General features: G+C 37.6%; 1 protein-coding gene across 2 annotated transcripts in view; it reads right to left on the bottom strand.

The window, feature by feature from the left end:
- Window positions 1-15,779, bottom strand: part of KIF15 (kinesin family member 15) — a 67,831-nt gene that overhangs the window by 42,027 nt on the left and 10,025 nt on the right. For both annotated transcript variants that reach the window (XM_058556503.1, XM_058556505.1), the window contains exons 2-7: window positions 15,519-15,561; window positions 14,948-15,131; window positions 13,083-13,159; window positions 7,967-8,004; window positions 6,842-6,939; window positions 5,528-5,707 (exon numbers count right to left, since the gene is read on the bottom strand). In XM_058556503.1, coding sequence (XP_058412486.1) covers window positions 5,528-5,707; window positions 6,842-6,939; window positions 7,967-8,004; window positions 13,083-13,159; window positions 14,948-15,131; window positions 15,519-15,561 — 620 coding nt within the window. The remainder of the gene's footprint in view (window positions 1-5,527; window positions 5,708-6,841; window positions 6,940-7,966; window positions 8,005-13,082; window positions 13,160-14,947; window positions 15,132-15,518; window positions 15,562-15,779) is intronic.

The following is a 15,779-nucleotide window of genomic DNA, read 5'->3' as shown; positions in this document are numbered from 1 at the left end:
TTACCTCAAAAAGTAGATTAGAAATTCAATGAAATAATGTATCAAAATAAGCTAGCACAGCATATACTCAATAAATGGAGCTATTATAACTCTATTAACCAGCGACAGCATAAAATTGCAATTATTTGTATCTTTATATTTTTTGGATAGTACTTTATGCTTGGTGTTCTAGTGGTTAAGATTCAGCACTCTCACTACTGCAGCCCAGGTTTGTTTCCTGGTCAGGAAACCACACCACCCATCTGTCAGTTGTCATATTGTGGCAGCTGTGTGTTGTCATGATGCTGAAAGCTGTGCCGCCAGTATTTCAAATATCAGCAGGGTCAGTCATGGTGGGCAGGCTCCAGGGAGCTTCCAGACTAAGAAAGACTAGGAAGAAGGACCTGGCCACCCACTTCCAACAAACTGGCCATAAAAACCCTATGAACAGCAGTGGAGCATTGCCTGATATAGTGCCAGAAGGTGAGAGGATGGTGCAAAAAGACCCAGCAGAGTTCCGCTTGGCTGTACACAGGGTAGCTGGGAGTCAGAATCGACTCCACGGCACTAACAACAAACTTTATGCTTCCTTTGCATAACACTAAACACTGTATACTAAATATTAAATAAGCCATTATACATTCATACAACTGCAAAAGAGAGAGAGAGAGATCCTCAAACAGGGGACAAATTCCAAAACACTATTATCTTAAAAAAGCAAGGTGCAAAAGTAGCACAAATACCATTTGTGCGATGTAAGGAGAAAAAGCAAATACAAGCACGTTTTTAAAACAGTTATACAAAAATCAAATACAAACAAAAATCAAAAACAAAAAACAAAACTACTTGGGGAATGTTCATGAATTGGAAGATTCAATATTGTTGAGACGTTAATTCTCCCAAAGATGACTAACAGAGTCAACACAATCCCATTCAAAATCCCAGCAGCCTTTTTTGCAGAAACTGACAAGCTGATTTTAAGCATATGAAAACGCAAAATCCAAGAATAACCAAAATAATTGCTAAGAATAAAGTTGAAGGACTTACTCTACCTGATCTCAAGACTTACTACGCAGCAATAACAAGCTACAATAATTAAGACAGTTTTGTATTGGAGAAAAGAGACATAGATCAATGGAACAGAATGCAGTCAGATATAAACCCATACATGTATGGTCAACTGATTTTCATCAAAGGTGCAAAGACAACTCAGTAGGACAAAGAAATGATTTTTTCAATAAATAGTGCTGCATACTGGATCAAAAACAAAAAGGCAACCCATAGAATGCACAACATCAAGAATGAACTCTAGGGCCGGCCCCGTGGCTTAGCGGTTTGGTGCGCGCGCTCCGCTGCTGGCGGCCCGGGTTCGATCCTGGGCGCGCACCGCCGCACCGCTTCTCCAGCCATGCTGAGGCCGCGTCCCACATGCAGCAGCTAGAAGGATGTGCAGCTATGACCTACAACTATCTGCTGGGGCTTTGGGGGAAAAAATAAATAAATAAAATTATAAAGAGTGAACTCTAATGTAAACTGTGGACTTCGAGTGATCATGATGTGTCAATGTAGGTTCATTAATTGTAACAAATGTACCACTCTGGTGGGGGATGTTGATAATGGGGGAGGCTACATATGTGTGGGAGCAGGGAGTATATGGGAAATTACTGTACCTTACTCTCAATTTTGCTCTGAAACCTAAAACTACTCTAAAAAAAATAATGATAAAGTCTTAAAAAAAAGCAAGAAAAGGAAAAGAAGCATTGAATAAAACAAAAGAAAAAAACACTAAGGAAGATGGTAGAAATGAGTCCAACAATATCAACAATCATATTAATGTAAATAAGTTAGGTAAAAAACTGTCAAGAAAGGTTAAAAAAAAAAAACAGCAAAATACAGCTACATGGTTTATGAAAAACACCTAAAACATTAAGACAGAAGGACTGATGGGAAAACATACCAAATACTAGTCAAAAAAATACTAAGTGGTACATGAATATCAGACAAAATAGACTTTTTTTTTTTTGGTGAGGAAGATTAGCTCTGAGCTAACTAACATCTGTTGCCAGTCCTCTTTTTGCTGAGGAAGAGCGGCCCTGGGCTAACATCCATGCCATCTTCCTCTACTTTACATGTGGGATACTTGCCACAGCATGGCTTGACAAGCAGTGCGTAGGTCAACGCCAGGGATGTGAACCTGTGAACCTCAGGCTGCTGAAGAAGAGCATATGAACCCAACCATGCCACCACCAGGCCGAACCTGGACAAAATAGATTTTTAAGGCAAAATGTGTTAACAGGCAAATATAGGGTCATACAAAATCATAGATTCAAATCAAAGGAAGATAAACTAATCCTATTACTTTTATATAAGCCTAATAAAACAGTCTATCTCTACATGTATACATAAACTTATATTGACAAGAATCAAGACAAAATTGACAAAACCAATACCTTAGTTGGAGATTAATACATCTCTCTCAAGTATTAATAGATTATACACACAAAAAAATTAATAAAAATACAAAACTTCGTATCCAAGGATATACATTCTTCTCAAGCACACATTTATAAAAACTGGCTGTTGTATTAATCCGTAAACCATTTCTCAATAAATCTCAAAGATTAGGCATCACACAAGACCACATTCTCTGATCTCAATGCAATTAAGAATCAACATGAGGGGCCGCCCCAGTGGTGTAGTGGTTAAGTTTGCCTGCTCCACTTTGGTGGCCCAAGGTTAGCAGGTTTGGATCCCGGGCATAGACCTATGCGCTGCTCATCAAGCCATGCTGTGGTGGCGTCCCATATACAAAATAGAGGAAGATGGGCACAGATGTTAGCTCAGGGCTCATCTTCCTCACCAAAAAAAAAGAAAAAAAAAAAGAATCAACATGAGAAAAAAACTTAAAATTCTAATAAATTTGAGAATTTTAAATCACATTTCTAAGTAATACATCGGTCAAAAAAGAAATTATAATGGAAAAATACTTAGGTCTACATGACAATTAAGACATTATAACTTGTGTGAAGTTGAAGCAACATTAAGAAGTAGATTTATAGCATTAAATACTTATATCATAAAAGAAAGGCCAAAAGGAGCTAAGCATCAAGCTTAAAAAGTTGGAAAAAGAATAAACCCAAAGAAAGTAAAAATAAAGAGAAAATTAAAGAGCAATGCCATATGAACAATACCAACTACACAAAAGAGAGAAAATTGCAGAAAAAGCAAAGATCTAAAAAATGAGAATACTAGGAACAACTTTATGCCAATATACAAAAACTGAGAGGAAACTGAAATTTTTCTAGGAATACATAACTTACCAAAACTGACTCAAGAAGAGATGCAATGCCTGCATAGCTCTCTTAAACTAATTTTATTTGTAGTTAAAAATCTCACAAAACACAAGGCCCAGATGATTCTGGGGATGAGTTCTACAATACTTTTTAGGAACAGGTCATTCCAATCATACAAACTTCCAGAAAATAAAGGTGATAATAAAACAAGACAAGGCGAGTACAAAAAAGGAAAATTACAACTGGATCTCTATCTTTAACACTGATGAAAAATCCTAAACAAAATATTAACAAATCTAATCCAGCACTCTATCATGTTAACATGTTAAAGGAGAAAAACCACATGATCATCTCAAGAGAGGCAGAAAAAGCATGTGACAAAATTTAACACATGCTCTTGATATTATAAGATAGTTAGCAAGGTGGCTGATTATAAAAGCAGTCTATAATAATAAAAAGAGATTATCTACAAAAGCAAAAAAAATATATAAGGTATATTAGAACAAAGCTAACAAAAAAAGGTAAGACTTTTATGGTGAAAATTATTATACTGCAAGACATTAAAAATCTAAATAAATGAATAGACATACCATGTTCATGTATGGACTCAATACTGTAAAGACGTCAATCCCTCCAAACTGGTCTATAACTGCAATGTAATCCCAGTCAAAATCCCAACACAATTTTTTGAGTATATATATATATACACACACACTGAATCACATGTAAAATCTCTCTCTTACTGAAAGAGTCATAGTTTAAAAAGTTTGAATCAGGAGACTTGCTGAAGGCAGAATAATGAATTGATAAACTGGAAGATATATATAAAATATATCTTATATTCATATAATGGAATATTATACAGCCATGAAAATAAATGAAATGCAACATAAATTTCATAAAGAATGTTGAGTTAAAAAAGTCACAGAAGGCTAAATACATATCATTTTTAAAAATGCAAAAGCCAACATATTAAGAAATACATACATATGTGATACAAAAGTGGAAGAAAATGATGACATTCAGCATAGTGCTTATGTTTAGGGAGGAACCAAGGATATGAGATACAGAGGAACACACAGGTAGATAGGATAGTATTGGTGATATTTGGGTCTTCAATTGTCTAATGGGCCCCTGTAAGTTTATTTTAACATTATACTTGATAACTCATATGCATGTGACAATATTTTGTATGTATCAAATATTACATAATAAAAAATTGTTAAAAAAAATTGTTTAAAATCAACTGGCCATGTCAGATTCTACACAAATGTGAGTAGAATATTTTACAGATTCCTGTCAAGAGATTTGTTTGTCCTGAGCTGAATGCTCAAAAGAGACTGGCTTTTGGGGCTAGCCTGGCGGCACAGTGGTTAACTTTGCGCACTCTGCTTTGGCAGCCCGGGGTTCACAGGTTCGGATCCTGGGCGCGGACCTATGTACCACTTATCAAGCCACGCTGTGGCAGGCATCCCACATATAAAATAGAGGAAGATGGAAGATGGGCACAGATGTTAGCCCAGGGCCAACCTTCCTCAGCGAAAAGAGGAGGACTGGCAACAGATGTTAGCTCAGGGCTAATCTTCCTCACCAAAAAAAAAAAAAAAGGTTGGCTTTTGATACCTAACAGGTAAACAAGGGTAGCAAATAAAGGGAAGAGAACAGCCAGCTGGTTTAAATTTTTTAAATTTTTTTTTTTCAATTTTTATTTATTTATTTTCCCCCCAAAGCCCCAGCAGATAGTTGTATGTCACAGCTGCACATCCTTCTAGTTGCTGTATGTGGGACACGGCCTCAGCATGGCCAGATAAGCGGTGCGTCAGTGCGTGCCCAGGATCCGAACCCGGGCCGCCAGTAGTGGAGCGCACACACTTAACCGCTAAGCCACAGGGCCGGCCCAGCCAGCTGGTTTAAAGGGCAGAGATCCCAGGACCTCCTGAAAGGGACAGCTCCCAGGAGGAAAATAAGGACATTAACAAACTGACCCCCAGGGATCTACAGGGTGGTTTTTAGAAGTGCCTGATTGGAATGAATAGCACCAAAATAACGCAAAATCAAGAGGCTCAAAGTTCTGTTTAACTAAGGGGAGATCTATAAAACACTGTCATATTCTTTTCTCTTTTCTTCTCATGAATATTCTGTGTTATGCCTTTATAAAATATTTTTAGTAGCTCAATTTTTGTTTTTTTTGAGACCAAGGTGCTTTTCACAGCATGTTATGTTGTCTAAGGATCAAATTGCTCAAGGCAGGGTACCTGATAGGCTTCAGCAGCTGAGGTCACCACCTGCTCCACCGCACCAACAACAAAGACTCCCTTCTTGATATGCTCCCTTAAGTACAGTCCAGCTGAGGCAGAGTCCAGTAGGTCGTAGATCTGCTCGTTGTAGATTTCAATAAAGGAACACTTACAAAGGAAACTCTTTCCACCTCCAGCCTGTAAAAGAGAAGCCTCGTTTAGATATATTATTTTCATGCGATCATCCCTATCTTTCATGAGCATTAATCTTTCACTTGCTTCATAAGGTATAAATTTCCTACAATATTATCCTTTACATGATACAAGATACCTAAAAGTCAGTTTAAAAATCTACATAACTAGTTTCAACATATCATTACATTTAAAGCAGCATCACTGTGGCCCCAGGAGCCCTAGAAGTTTCCAGAGATGCCTCAGCACCAAGTCAGGGAGATGGGAATTTAGCAGTCCAGATGGGCAATTCCCTTTTTATGTCTTATATATTGGACTTCCTCATAAAGTTTTATTTGAAGCAAGTGTAATATTCTTTAAAAGACCAAAAATAATTTATTTTAAAAGGCTCTCTATAGAATTTTTAGCCACAGAAATGCACGGCACTAAACTTATGTCACTGGCATGCAATGTGCCTGTCTAACTGCAACGGTTAGGGATAGTTTCTGTAAAGGAGTAAATGGTAAACCAATGTTATATATCAATCTCCTTTGTAGAACAGAACATGTAACACGAATAGCTCTTAAGCCTGGAATTCACCAAGCTAAAGAAGCACAATCGTGAGAATGGCCCAACTTGGGAGTCAATGGACGAGGGAAGCCCCCATCCCCAGGGTGATGGAGCCACACCACATGTGGAGCAAGGAGATCATGGTCAGGTGGTGGCAGGTGCTGTAAAGGAGATAAGGAAGGGCCCATCACTACTGGACGCCATGAGGATCTATGGACATCTGCAGTCAACTGTGAGCCTAGGTACAGGTAGCAGGTGATGGGGCTTAGCGAATCTCTGTTTTCCTCAGTTAAGATTTTCTTTACTTCTCTCTTGCAAAATTTGAGAGACTAAGAAGCACTACACTCATCTTTCTTTTAAGCCAGCAATCTGGATTCATGAATGATGTATGTTTTATAAACTGAAAACTTTTAGAAAATAATAAACTCAGAATCCTTAATTTTATCTTAAAAATTGAAAGTTTTTTTGTACCACACTGCCTATCCACATTGTAAAGTACTACCCCTCCACGTATCGTGAGCTAATTATTAGTAGCTAACTACTCAAAACTAGCTATTCATAGAACTGCTTTATTTTTACGGTAAGTTTTACCTTCTCTTTTTCACGATCAATTAAGGAAAACAAATATTCAAAACTTCGTGGGATTACTCCTCTCAGGTTATGAGAAAAATTATCAGATTCAGATGGTCCTAAAAAAATGTAAAAAAATATATATAGCTGTTCATTTTTATTCTATTATAGGAGTCCTTTGAAGTGGTAACACTGAAAGGCAATTTATACAGAAATAAGATAACACATTGTATAATCAGTTTCCTATTTGTGCCCCCAAACAAGTTAAATTTTGGTCTGTGAGAGGCTGCACAATAGAACATACCTATCAATAGGACTGATGGAAAGGCCCACAATTTTAAAAAGTAGTTGTTGTTTGAAAAATAAAAAAATCCACCTAGGTATCAAGTTTCAAATGTTTCCTGCTGCCAAGTACCAAAATTAGCAGAAATACCAAATAATTGTACTTTACTTGTTGCATATGACATTGGGTGTCATGGGCTGACACAGCAATTTCACTCCCAGATATATATCCCACAGACTGACTTTAAAAGACAGGTACAAGAAAAAATGTGCACAGCACCACTATTCATATGGTCCAAAACTGGAAACAATCCAAATGTCTACCAACAGTAGAATGGAAAGTTTGTGGTATAGTCATACAATAATATACAGCAATGGAAATAAACTACTACTACATGCAACAATATGAGTGAACCTTAGAAACAATGCTGAGAGAAAGAAGCCAGACATAAATGAGTACATACAGTAAAATTTCATTTGTAAAAGTTCAAAAACGAGCAAAACCAATGATGACAGAAGTCAGAGTAATACATACTTCAGGGGATGGGGGTGGGGACAGTTACTAAGAATCTTTATCTGGGTAGAGGTTATACAGGTATATAAATATATAAAAATTCATTGAACCCAACTCAAAAACCGTTTATTGAGTACCTACTTTGTGCCAAGCATTGAGCTGGGAACATAGCTGCAAATATGGACTTTGCTATCATGGACCTCGCAATCTGAGAGAAGCCTGGGAAATAGCCCTAATTTTACGAGGTCAACATCATATATAGAATTATGCCTTCCCCAAAAATGTACTAGGTGCTGTCATCACAGAAAGAGTAGACTAAGCCAGCAAATGTCAATCTTTAATTTACTTACCCATCATAGTAAATGTTTTCCCTGAGCCAGTCTGTCCACTGTAAAAAAGAATGTTTTATATATTATTTTTACACATGAAATTTAGAAGACTACCCTCCTATTTTAATATGGTCTATTAGTATATACATTTTTCCCATTAAGAGCTTATTTTCCTTCTTTTTTTAAATTATATTAGGTAAAAAGTGAATAATTCATTTTCTTTCTCTCCTATTCTACCACAAGAGCTAATCACTGTTAATTGTCTGGTATGCTTCTGGATTATACAAACACAGCCATCGGAGTTTTCCCTAATCTTTATTTACAAAATTGGAATGATGCTCTTCAATACTGCTCTGCAACCCGTTTTGTCTAAGTCAGGAGAGCTCTACCTTGTTATTTTTAATAGCTGCATAGTATTCCACGAACATATCATAATTTATTTAACCAGAACCTGGACTTTTATTTCCAATTTTTGCTATTCTAAATAATGCAGCATGCTCATCTATCCAAAAAATCAAATGGTCATTTCTCTCCAAGTGTTTCTCATTTCTACCCTCGACTACCAAAAGCAATTTTGATTAAGTTATTAATGAATATGCCACAAATTTTTGCTTAGGAAATTTTTGCTTTCCTAAATTCTGCCTTTAAAAGATACTAAAATGTCTTCATTTAAAAATAAAGCAATTTTGGGGCTGGCCCCATGGCATAGTGGTTAAGTTCAGCGTGCTCCGCTTCAGCGGCCCAGGTTCGTGAGTTTGGATCCCAGGAGCAGACCTACACCACTCGTCAGCCATGCTGTGGCAGCAACCCACATACAAAATAGAAGAAGACTGGCACAGATGTTAGTTCCGGGCTAATCTTCCTCAAGCAAAGAAGAAGAAAAGGGGAAGACTGGCAATGGATGTTAGCTCAGGGCAAATCTTCCTCAGCAAAAATTAAATAAACAAATAAAGAAAGCAATTAAAAAAACTTTATGCTATAGGCTTGAGTTTTGTGTGTAGTGTTGTGTCTCCTTGGCTATCCCAAGAAACAGGAGTAATAAAAAACTAAAAATAAAAAAGTTTATGTTGAAGACAGATGTCAAGCAGAGTGTCAAATGTCTTTAGCTTGGATTCACAGCACAAATACGAAATTTTGAATTTACTTTTTGGTTAAATGCCCCAAAAGCTAGAAAACAGCATGGTGTACTTGTTTGCCTCTTTCTTTTGGAAGTAGGAAAAAAAAGTTCTTTAGTAACTCAGACTGAGAAATGGATATTATTGAGTCCCCTACTTGAGAGTGAAGGGGACACTGCTAATAATTACTCTAGAATTGGGACTGTCTTAGGTAAACCAGGGAGCATGCTCATCTATCCAAAAAATCAAATGGTCATTTCTCTCCAAGTGTTTCTCATTTCTACCCTCGACTACCAAAAGCAATTTTGATTAAGTTATTAATGAATATGCCACAAATTAAACATTACAACTAGTATGCCTACAAAGTCTTCAAAGAAAACAATTCTGAAGATATATAATCTCTGGCAACTGTGGCTCTTATTTCCAATTCTTTTTTTTTTTTTTTTTTTTTGTGAGGGAGATCAGCCCTGAGCTAACACCTGATGCCAATCCTCCTTTTTTTTTTTTTTTTTTCTTTTTGCTGAGGAAGATCGGCCCTGAACTAACATCCGTGCCCATCTTCCTCTACTTTATATGGGACGCCACCACAGCAGGGCATGACCAGCGGTGCATTGGTGTACGCCCAGGATCCGAACTTGTGAACCTCAGGTCGCCAAAGTGGAGTGCACGCACTTAACTGCTTGCACCACCGGGCTGGACCCCCAAAACATTTTTTTAACTTTACCACTCAAAATATTCTATGAAAAAAAAAATCTTTTTTCTCTTGACAAGACATATGAGAAAACAGTCATCTGCCTCACTGCTCAAGAGAGAATATTTAATTCTGCTGAACACAACTGAAAAATAAGCATGAAAGGAAAGTTAAATTTTCAAGGAAGAATGTATGTGCAATAGGAGCCTAAGCTTTAAACTTCTTAAAGTATTTTTTATTGTCCTGTGTTTTGAGCCAATTATAGATGAACTAGGGGCACACATACACAAATAGAAACATCTGCTCAAAACAAATTATATAATTCACTACATCCTATTAAAAACCTTTAGTTCAAAATAAAATTAGAAAGTCTATTGATAGAAGAAAAAAAAATAATTATACTACAAATTATATTCCTATTTATGAAATAAATCTGAAAGGATACTAAAATTCACCTTGTATACATGCCAAAGTTGTCACAATGCCTTCTGGACCTCCAGCTTACATTCCCACATTAAACCTACAGCAATATTTTATGGCTGCCAACATTTAGAAATTCAGGATCATCACTCACTTTAAACATACATTTTGGAAGACAGTTTGTCAGTTTCTTATAAAAGTTAATCATAAACTTACCACATGACCCAGCAATTGCATTCCTAGGTATTTACTCAAGTAATCTGAAAACTTATGTTCACACATAAACCAATATTTGCATGTTGGTAGCAACTTTATTCATAATTGCTAAAAACTGGAAACAACCAAGATATCCTTTAATAGGGGAATGGATAAACAAACTGTGATACATCCATACAATAAAATACTATGCAACCAAAAACAAAAAAAGGGAATAAGCTACTGATGCATGCAACAACATAAACGAATCCTAAATGCACTTTACTAAGAGAAAAAAGCTAGATCCCAAAAGGCTACATATTGTATGATTCCATTTATATGATACTCTGGAAAAGGCAAAACTATAGGAATGAAAAATATATTAGTAGATCCTGGACATTAGGGGTTGGGGAAAGGAGGAGTGGCTGACTACAAAGGGGACAAACGGGGAACTTTGTTTTTTTTTTGGTGAGGAAGACTGGCCCTGAGCTAACATCTGTTGCCATCTTCCCGTTTTTGCTTGAGGAAGATTGGCCCTGAGCTAACATCTGTGCCCATCTTCCTCTACTTTATATGGGATGCCGCCACAGCACGGCTTGATGAGCAGTGTGTAGATCTGCGCCCAGGATCCAAATCTGCAAACCCCGGGCTGCCGAAGTGCAGCGTGTGAACTTAACCACTACATCACCAGGTCGGCCTTGTCAGACAGGGAACTTTTAAGGTGAAGGTACTATTCTCTTCAGTATGGGGTGGTAAAAACATGGTTCTCTGCGTTTGTCAAGACATCATGCAACTGTACGTCACAAAGGGTGAACTTCAAAATATGCAAACTAAATAAAGAAGCAAAATACATCAATCAGGATGTTGGAGATCCCAGGACGGAATGTGTCTAACTGTATTACAAGTGCATGACATAACTGCACTGAAGGGGCTGGGTGGAAAAGAAGCTGATCTAAGTAACTTCAGAAAATGAGGTGTTTTTTTTTTTGGCGAGGAAGATTCGCTCTAAGGTAACATCTTTTGCCAATCTTCCTCTTTTTGCTGAGGAATATTAGCCCTGAGGTAGCACCCATTCCAGTCTTCCTCTATTTTGTATGTGGGTCGCTGCTACGGCATGGCTTGACGAGTAGTGTAGGTCCATGCCCAGGATCCAAACCCGGGCTGCCAAAGCAGAGCACGCCAGACTTAAGCACCATGCCATGGGGCCAGCCCCCAGAAAATGAGGTTTTGACTGGAAATTGTAAGGCTTAAAAAAGTGGGATCCGTACATAAACACTGTATTCAGTAAATTCGTTTCTCACAGGGATACAGGCTAACAATTCTGAAACTGCTTTACACATGTACTGGGGTTGAACGAATAAACAAATGGATGATAGAAGGGAGCCAGGTTTCTCACTGTCAGCAAGAGAAGTTACAGACAAACAAGAAACGAAGGCTAGAATGAACCCTATGGATTCACTGGATTCTAGAAGAACTCACATGGATTCTAAACCCTTGGATTAGAGTCAGAGACAACAGTATGAACTCATGTCTAGCATAATATATATACAAATGGATACAGAAACAATTATGGATTTGTCTATATTCATGACTTAGTATATACACATATATACATATATTACCTAGCTCTGTCTGCTGAGAAGGCCTAGAAGCACTGACACTCCAGTAAAACGAACACACCTAATGCCCAGATCTTGGTTTCTAAATACCATTCTCCAATAAAAGGAACCAGGGCTCCTTGGCAAAATGGCCCATTCTAGGTCTAGGACAGGGAAAATATAAGACGAGCCAGGACTATCTTGTAGCAACATAAAGTAAGGAAGTGCTCAAAAAACAAAAGGATGTGACATGCCAAAGAGACATAGAAACCAATCTCAAACAGTTCCCAACGACCAAGCTAGAACAATATGAGCAACGAGATAAAAATAATGCAGTATTTGGGGCCAGCCCAGTGGCGCAGTCGTTAAGTTGCATGCTCCACTTCGGTGGCCTGGGGTTCATGGGTTCAGATCCCGAGCGTGGACCTACGTACCCCTCATCAAGCCATGCTGTGGTGATGTCCCATAAACAAAATAGAGGAAGATGGGCACAGATGTTAGCTCAGGGCCTATCCTCCTCACAAAAAAAAAAATAAAATAGTAGTATTGGATGATAACCCAAATTATAAAATAAATATACATGAATCCATACCATATAAATAAATAACTGGATATATAAATGAGGGAGAAGAGATGAATCTTCCTTACAGAAGAATTCCAAATAATATATGTAGATACTCTCCTCTCCAGAAGGTATAGTAGCCCTGCCACTGCGATTATCCAGGTGGGGCCAATCTAATGAGTCCTTAAAATTAGAGAATTTGTCCCAGCTGTAGTCAGAGGGAGACGTGACTAAGGAAGAATTGGAGAGGTATGTTGTTGGCTTTGAATATAGAAAAGGGGGCTGTGAGCCAAGTAACATGGGTGACCCCTAGAAGCTGAAAAAGGCAAGGAAATAGATTCTCCCCTAGAGCTTCCAGAAAGGAACATAGCCCTGCTGACACCTTCATTTTAGCTCAGTGAGACCTGTGTCAGACTTCTGACTTACAGAACTTTAAGATAATAAATTTGTGTTGTTTCAAGCCACTACGTTTGTGGTAATTTGTTATGCAGCCATAGAAAATGAATAGAAGCACTTATTATTGTACCTTTGTATAAGGACACAGTCAATAACTTACTATGCAAAGATGGTACCATTATAACCGCTCATGCAAGACTCCACAATGCCTTTGGCCACAGTTGAGAACACAGACTCCTACAAATGTAAGCACTAAATATGTTAACATTCCATAAAAATGAAAACAGTTTTCCTAAACTACATTCTAAAATATAACAATAAAAACTGTGTGCTTAGATTTTTTAATACTCGTGAACATGAAAATCACATCCGCTATAGAAAAAAGGCTAAAACATATAAGATGATAAAACATTAAATATAATTACGTCCATTAATCTCCTATACAATTATAGATTTAAAGCTCACATCTAGACTTTATATAGAATTTTGTTTAGCACACTGCATGCAAATATTATACTAGTATTAGCATAACATACATAGCCCTATGTGTTCTTCAGTGCTTTTCTCACCAGCTTGTACTAAATAACTGATATCTGATTTTTATTTTCATTTTTACATATAAGTAGATGCAGTCTTATCAACAAGGCAAGAATGCCTACACCTTCATTGTCTAATACAGTAGCCATGAGCCACATGTGGCTATTGAGCACCTGAAATGCGGCTAGTCCAACGTGAGATGCATTGTAAGTGTAAAATACACATCAGATTTGGAAGAATGAACATGAAAAAAAAGAATGGAAAATATCTCATTAATAAATTGCTTTCTACTGACTACATGTTGAAATGATATTTTGGATGTACTGGGTTAAATAAGATACAGAATTACAATTAATTTTACCTGTTTCTTTTTTACTTTTTTTAAATGTGGCTACTAGAAAATTTTTAATTATATATGTGGCTGACTTTATATTTCCATCATCCAGCCATGCCCCACATGAAAAGAAAAGAAATCTAAAGATCAAAATGTCTTACCAAAAGCATCCATGTGTCTAAGGGAATAATCAAGATCTGTGATGTCCACCATGGTAGCCATTAGCCATATGTGGCTATTTAAATTTAAAGTGCTCAATAGCTACTTGTGGCTAATGCACCTGAGAAACTGAATTTTAACTTTTATTTAATCTTAATTAAACTTAAATAGCCACATGTGGCTAGAGGCTACTGTAACGGACAGCATAGATACAGAACATTTCTACCATTACAGCAAGTTCTATTGGATAGTGCTGACTAGATCTTAACTAAATTGTCCTTAATTAGAAAAGCAGTTATTGACATCATAGTAATCTTAAATCTATCACTCTCTGCCATAGACTGAATGTTTGTGTCCTCCCCAAAATTCTTATATTGAAACTCCATCTCCAAAGTGATGGTATTTGGAGATGGGGCCTTTGGGAGGTAATCAGGTCATGAGGATGAAGCCCTCATGATGGGACTAGTGCCCTTACAACAAGAAACATGAGAGAACTCTCTTCCTCTCTCCCTCTCCCTACCATCTGAGGACACAGTGAGAAGGCAGCTGTCTACAAGCCAGGAAGCAAATCCTCACCAGACACTGGATCTCCTGGCCTTGATCTTGGACTTCCCAACCTCCAGAACTGTGAGAAACAAATGTTTGTTGTTTAAGCCAGCAGCTAGTCTAAGATATTTTTGTTAGAGCAGCCAGAACTAAGACACTCTCCTTAAACTAGGCAGTCCAACTGTACTTATCAATCATCCACATGGCTCTCAAAAGTATACCCTCACTAGATGGAGAGGGAAAGTAAAGTAAAGGAGGCTTGTCATTCTGGTACGATGTTTGATGAAGGAAGAAAAATATTTAATAAAATTAAATTTAAAATATTTGTGGAATGTTTGGGCTTCCTTATCCGAGATCTATCAAACGAAAGAGACTAGAAATAAAATCCTCACAAATAACAGAATCTTACATGTTCCAAATGGAAAGTTAAGCCTCCAAACTTTCATTACCTGAGTGGTGTCCATGTGTGCAACATGATCAAACGTGAAGATCTTGGGCTCAGGGTTGGAGTGCAGCCGGAGAGTCGTAGAGGAGAGCAAAGATAAGCATAAGTTTTGCTCTCCCTCAGCTGATCCAGAACCCTCTGTAGGTGGACGAATTCGCACAAAAACTTTGATGGCATCACCTTCATTACTAAAGACAAAAAATATAGCAACTAAGTCTATTGGAGAAAAGAAAACTAGGCAAGTTTCTAAGGGAGCTGATTTCAAAGAGCTCCAAGCACTCCTTGTCTCTGACTTCCCTCTTAAGAGCAATAATAAAATAAGTCATCCCAAGGGAGAATTATGTTGATAATATCCATAATTATGTTGATAATTATGATGATCAGATATGCTGATTCTATCTCTTAGCCTGGAAAGTGAGAGTACAGGTAGCAGAGAGGAGATGTGATTTTTCCAAATTTCCAGGCAGCCGAGGAGCAAGCTTAAGTCTGAAACAAGTAGCCCTTACTATGCTAAATGGTTGTTTTAGGAATACTACATCCCTAAATCTTTTGGTCCCATCAACATTTCTCCTTACCTTGGCTGGTTAGACTGACAATTTGTCACATTGCGTAACTCAGCTAGAAAAAAAAATAAGAAGTCATTAGAGGTGTTTGAAAGTGCAATATAAAACCCCATTCTTATCTAGACTGCTGTTCAGTTGTTGACACTCCTTTTCAGTCTCCTCAGCTCCCTGACCTCCTGACAGCAGGGTGCTCCAGGGCCCAGGCCTTGATCTTCCTCTCTATTCTATCCATACCCACTCTACTGGTGATGACAGCCAGTCTCATGGTTTTAA

Source organism: Diceros bicornis, chromosome 2 (assembly GCF_020826845.1).
Source record: "Diceros bicornis minor isolate mBicDic1 chromosome 2, mDicBic1.mat.cur, whole genome shotgun sequence".
Lineage (NCBI taxonomy): Eukaryota > Metazoa > Chordata > Mammalia > Perissodactyla > Rhinocerotidae > Diceros > Diceros bicornis.
Note: the sequence above shows the minus strand (reverse complement) of the source record. Positions and strands in the feature narration are given on the sequence as shown.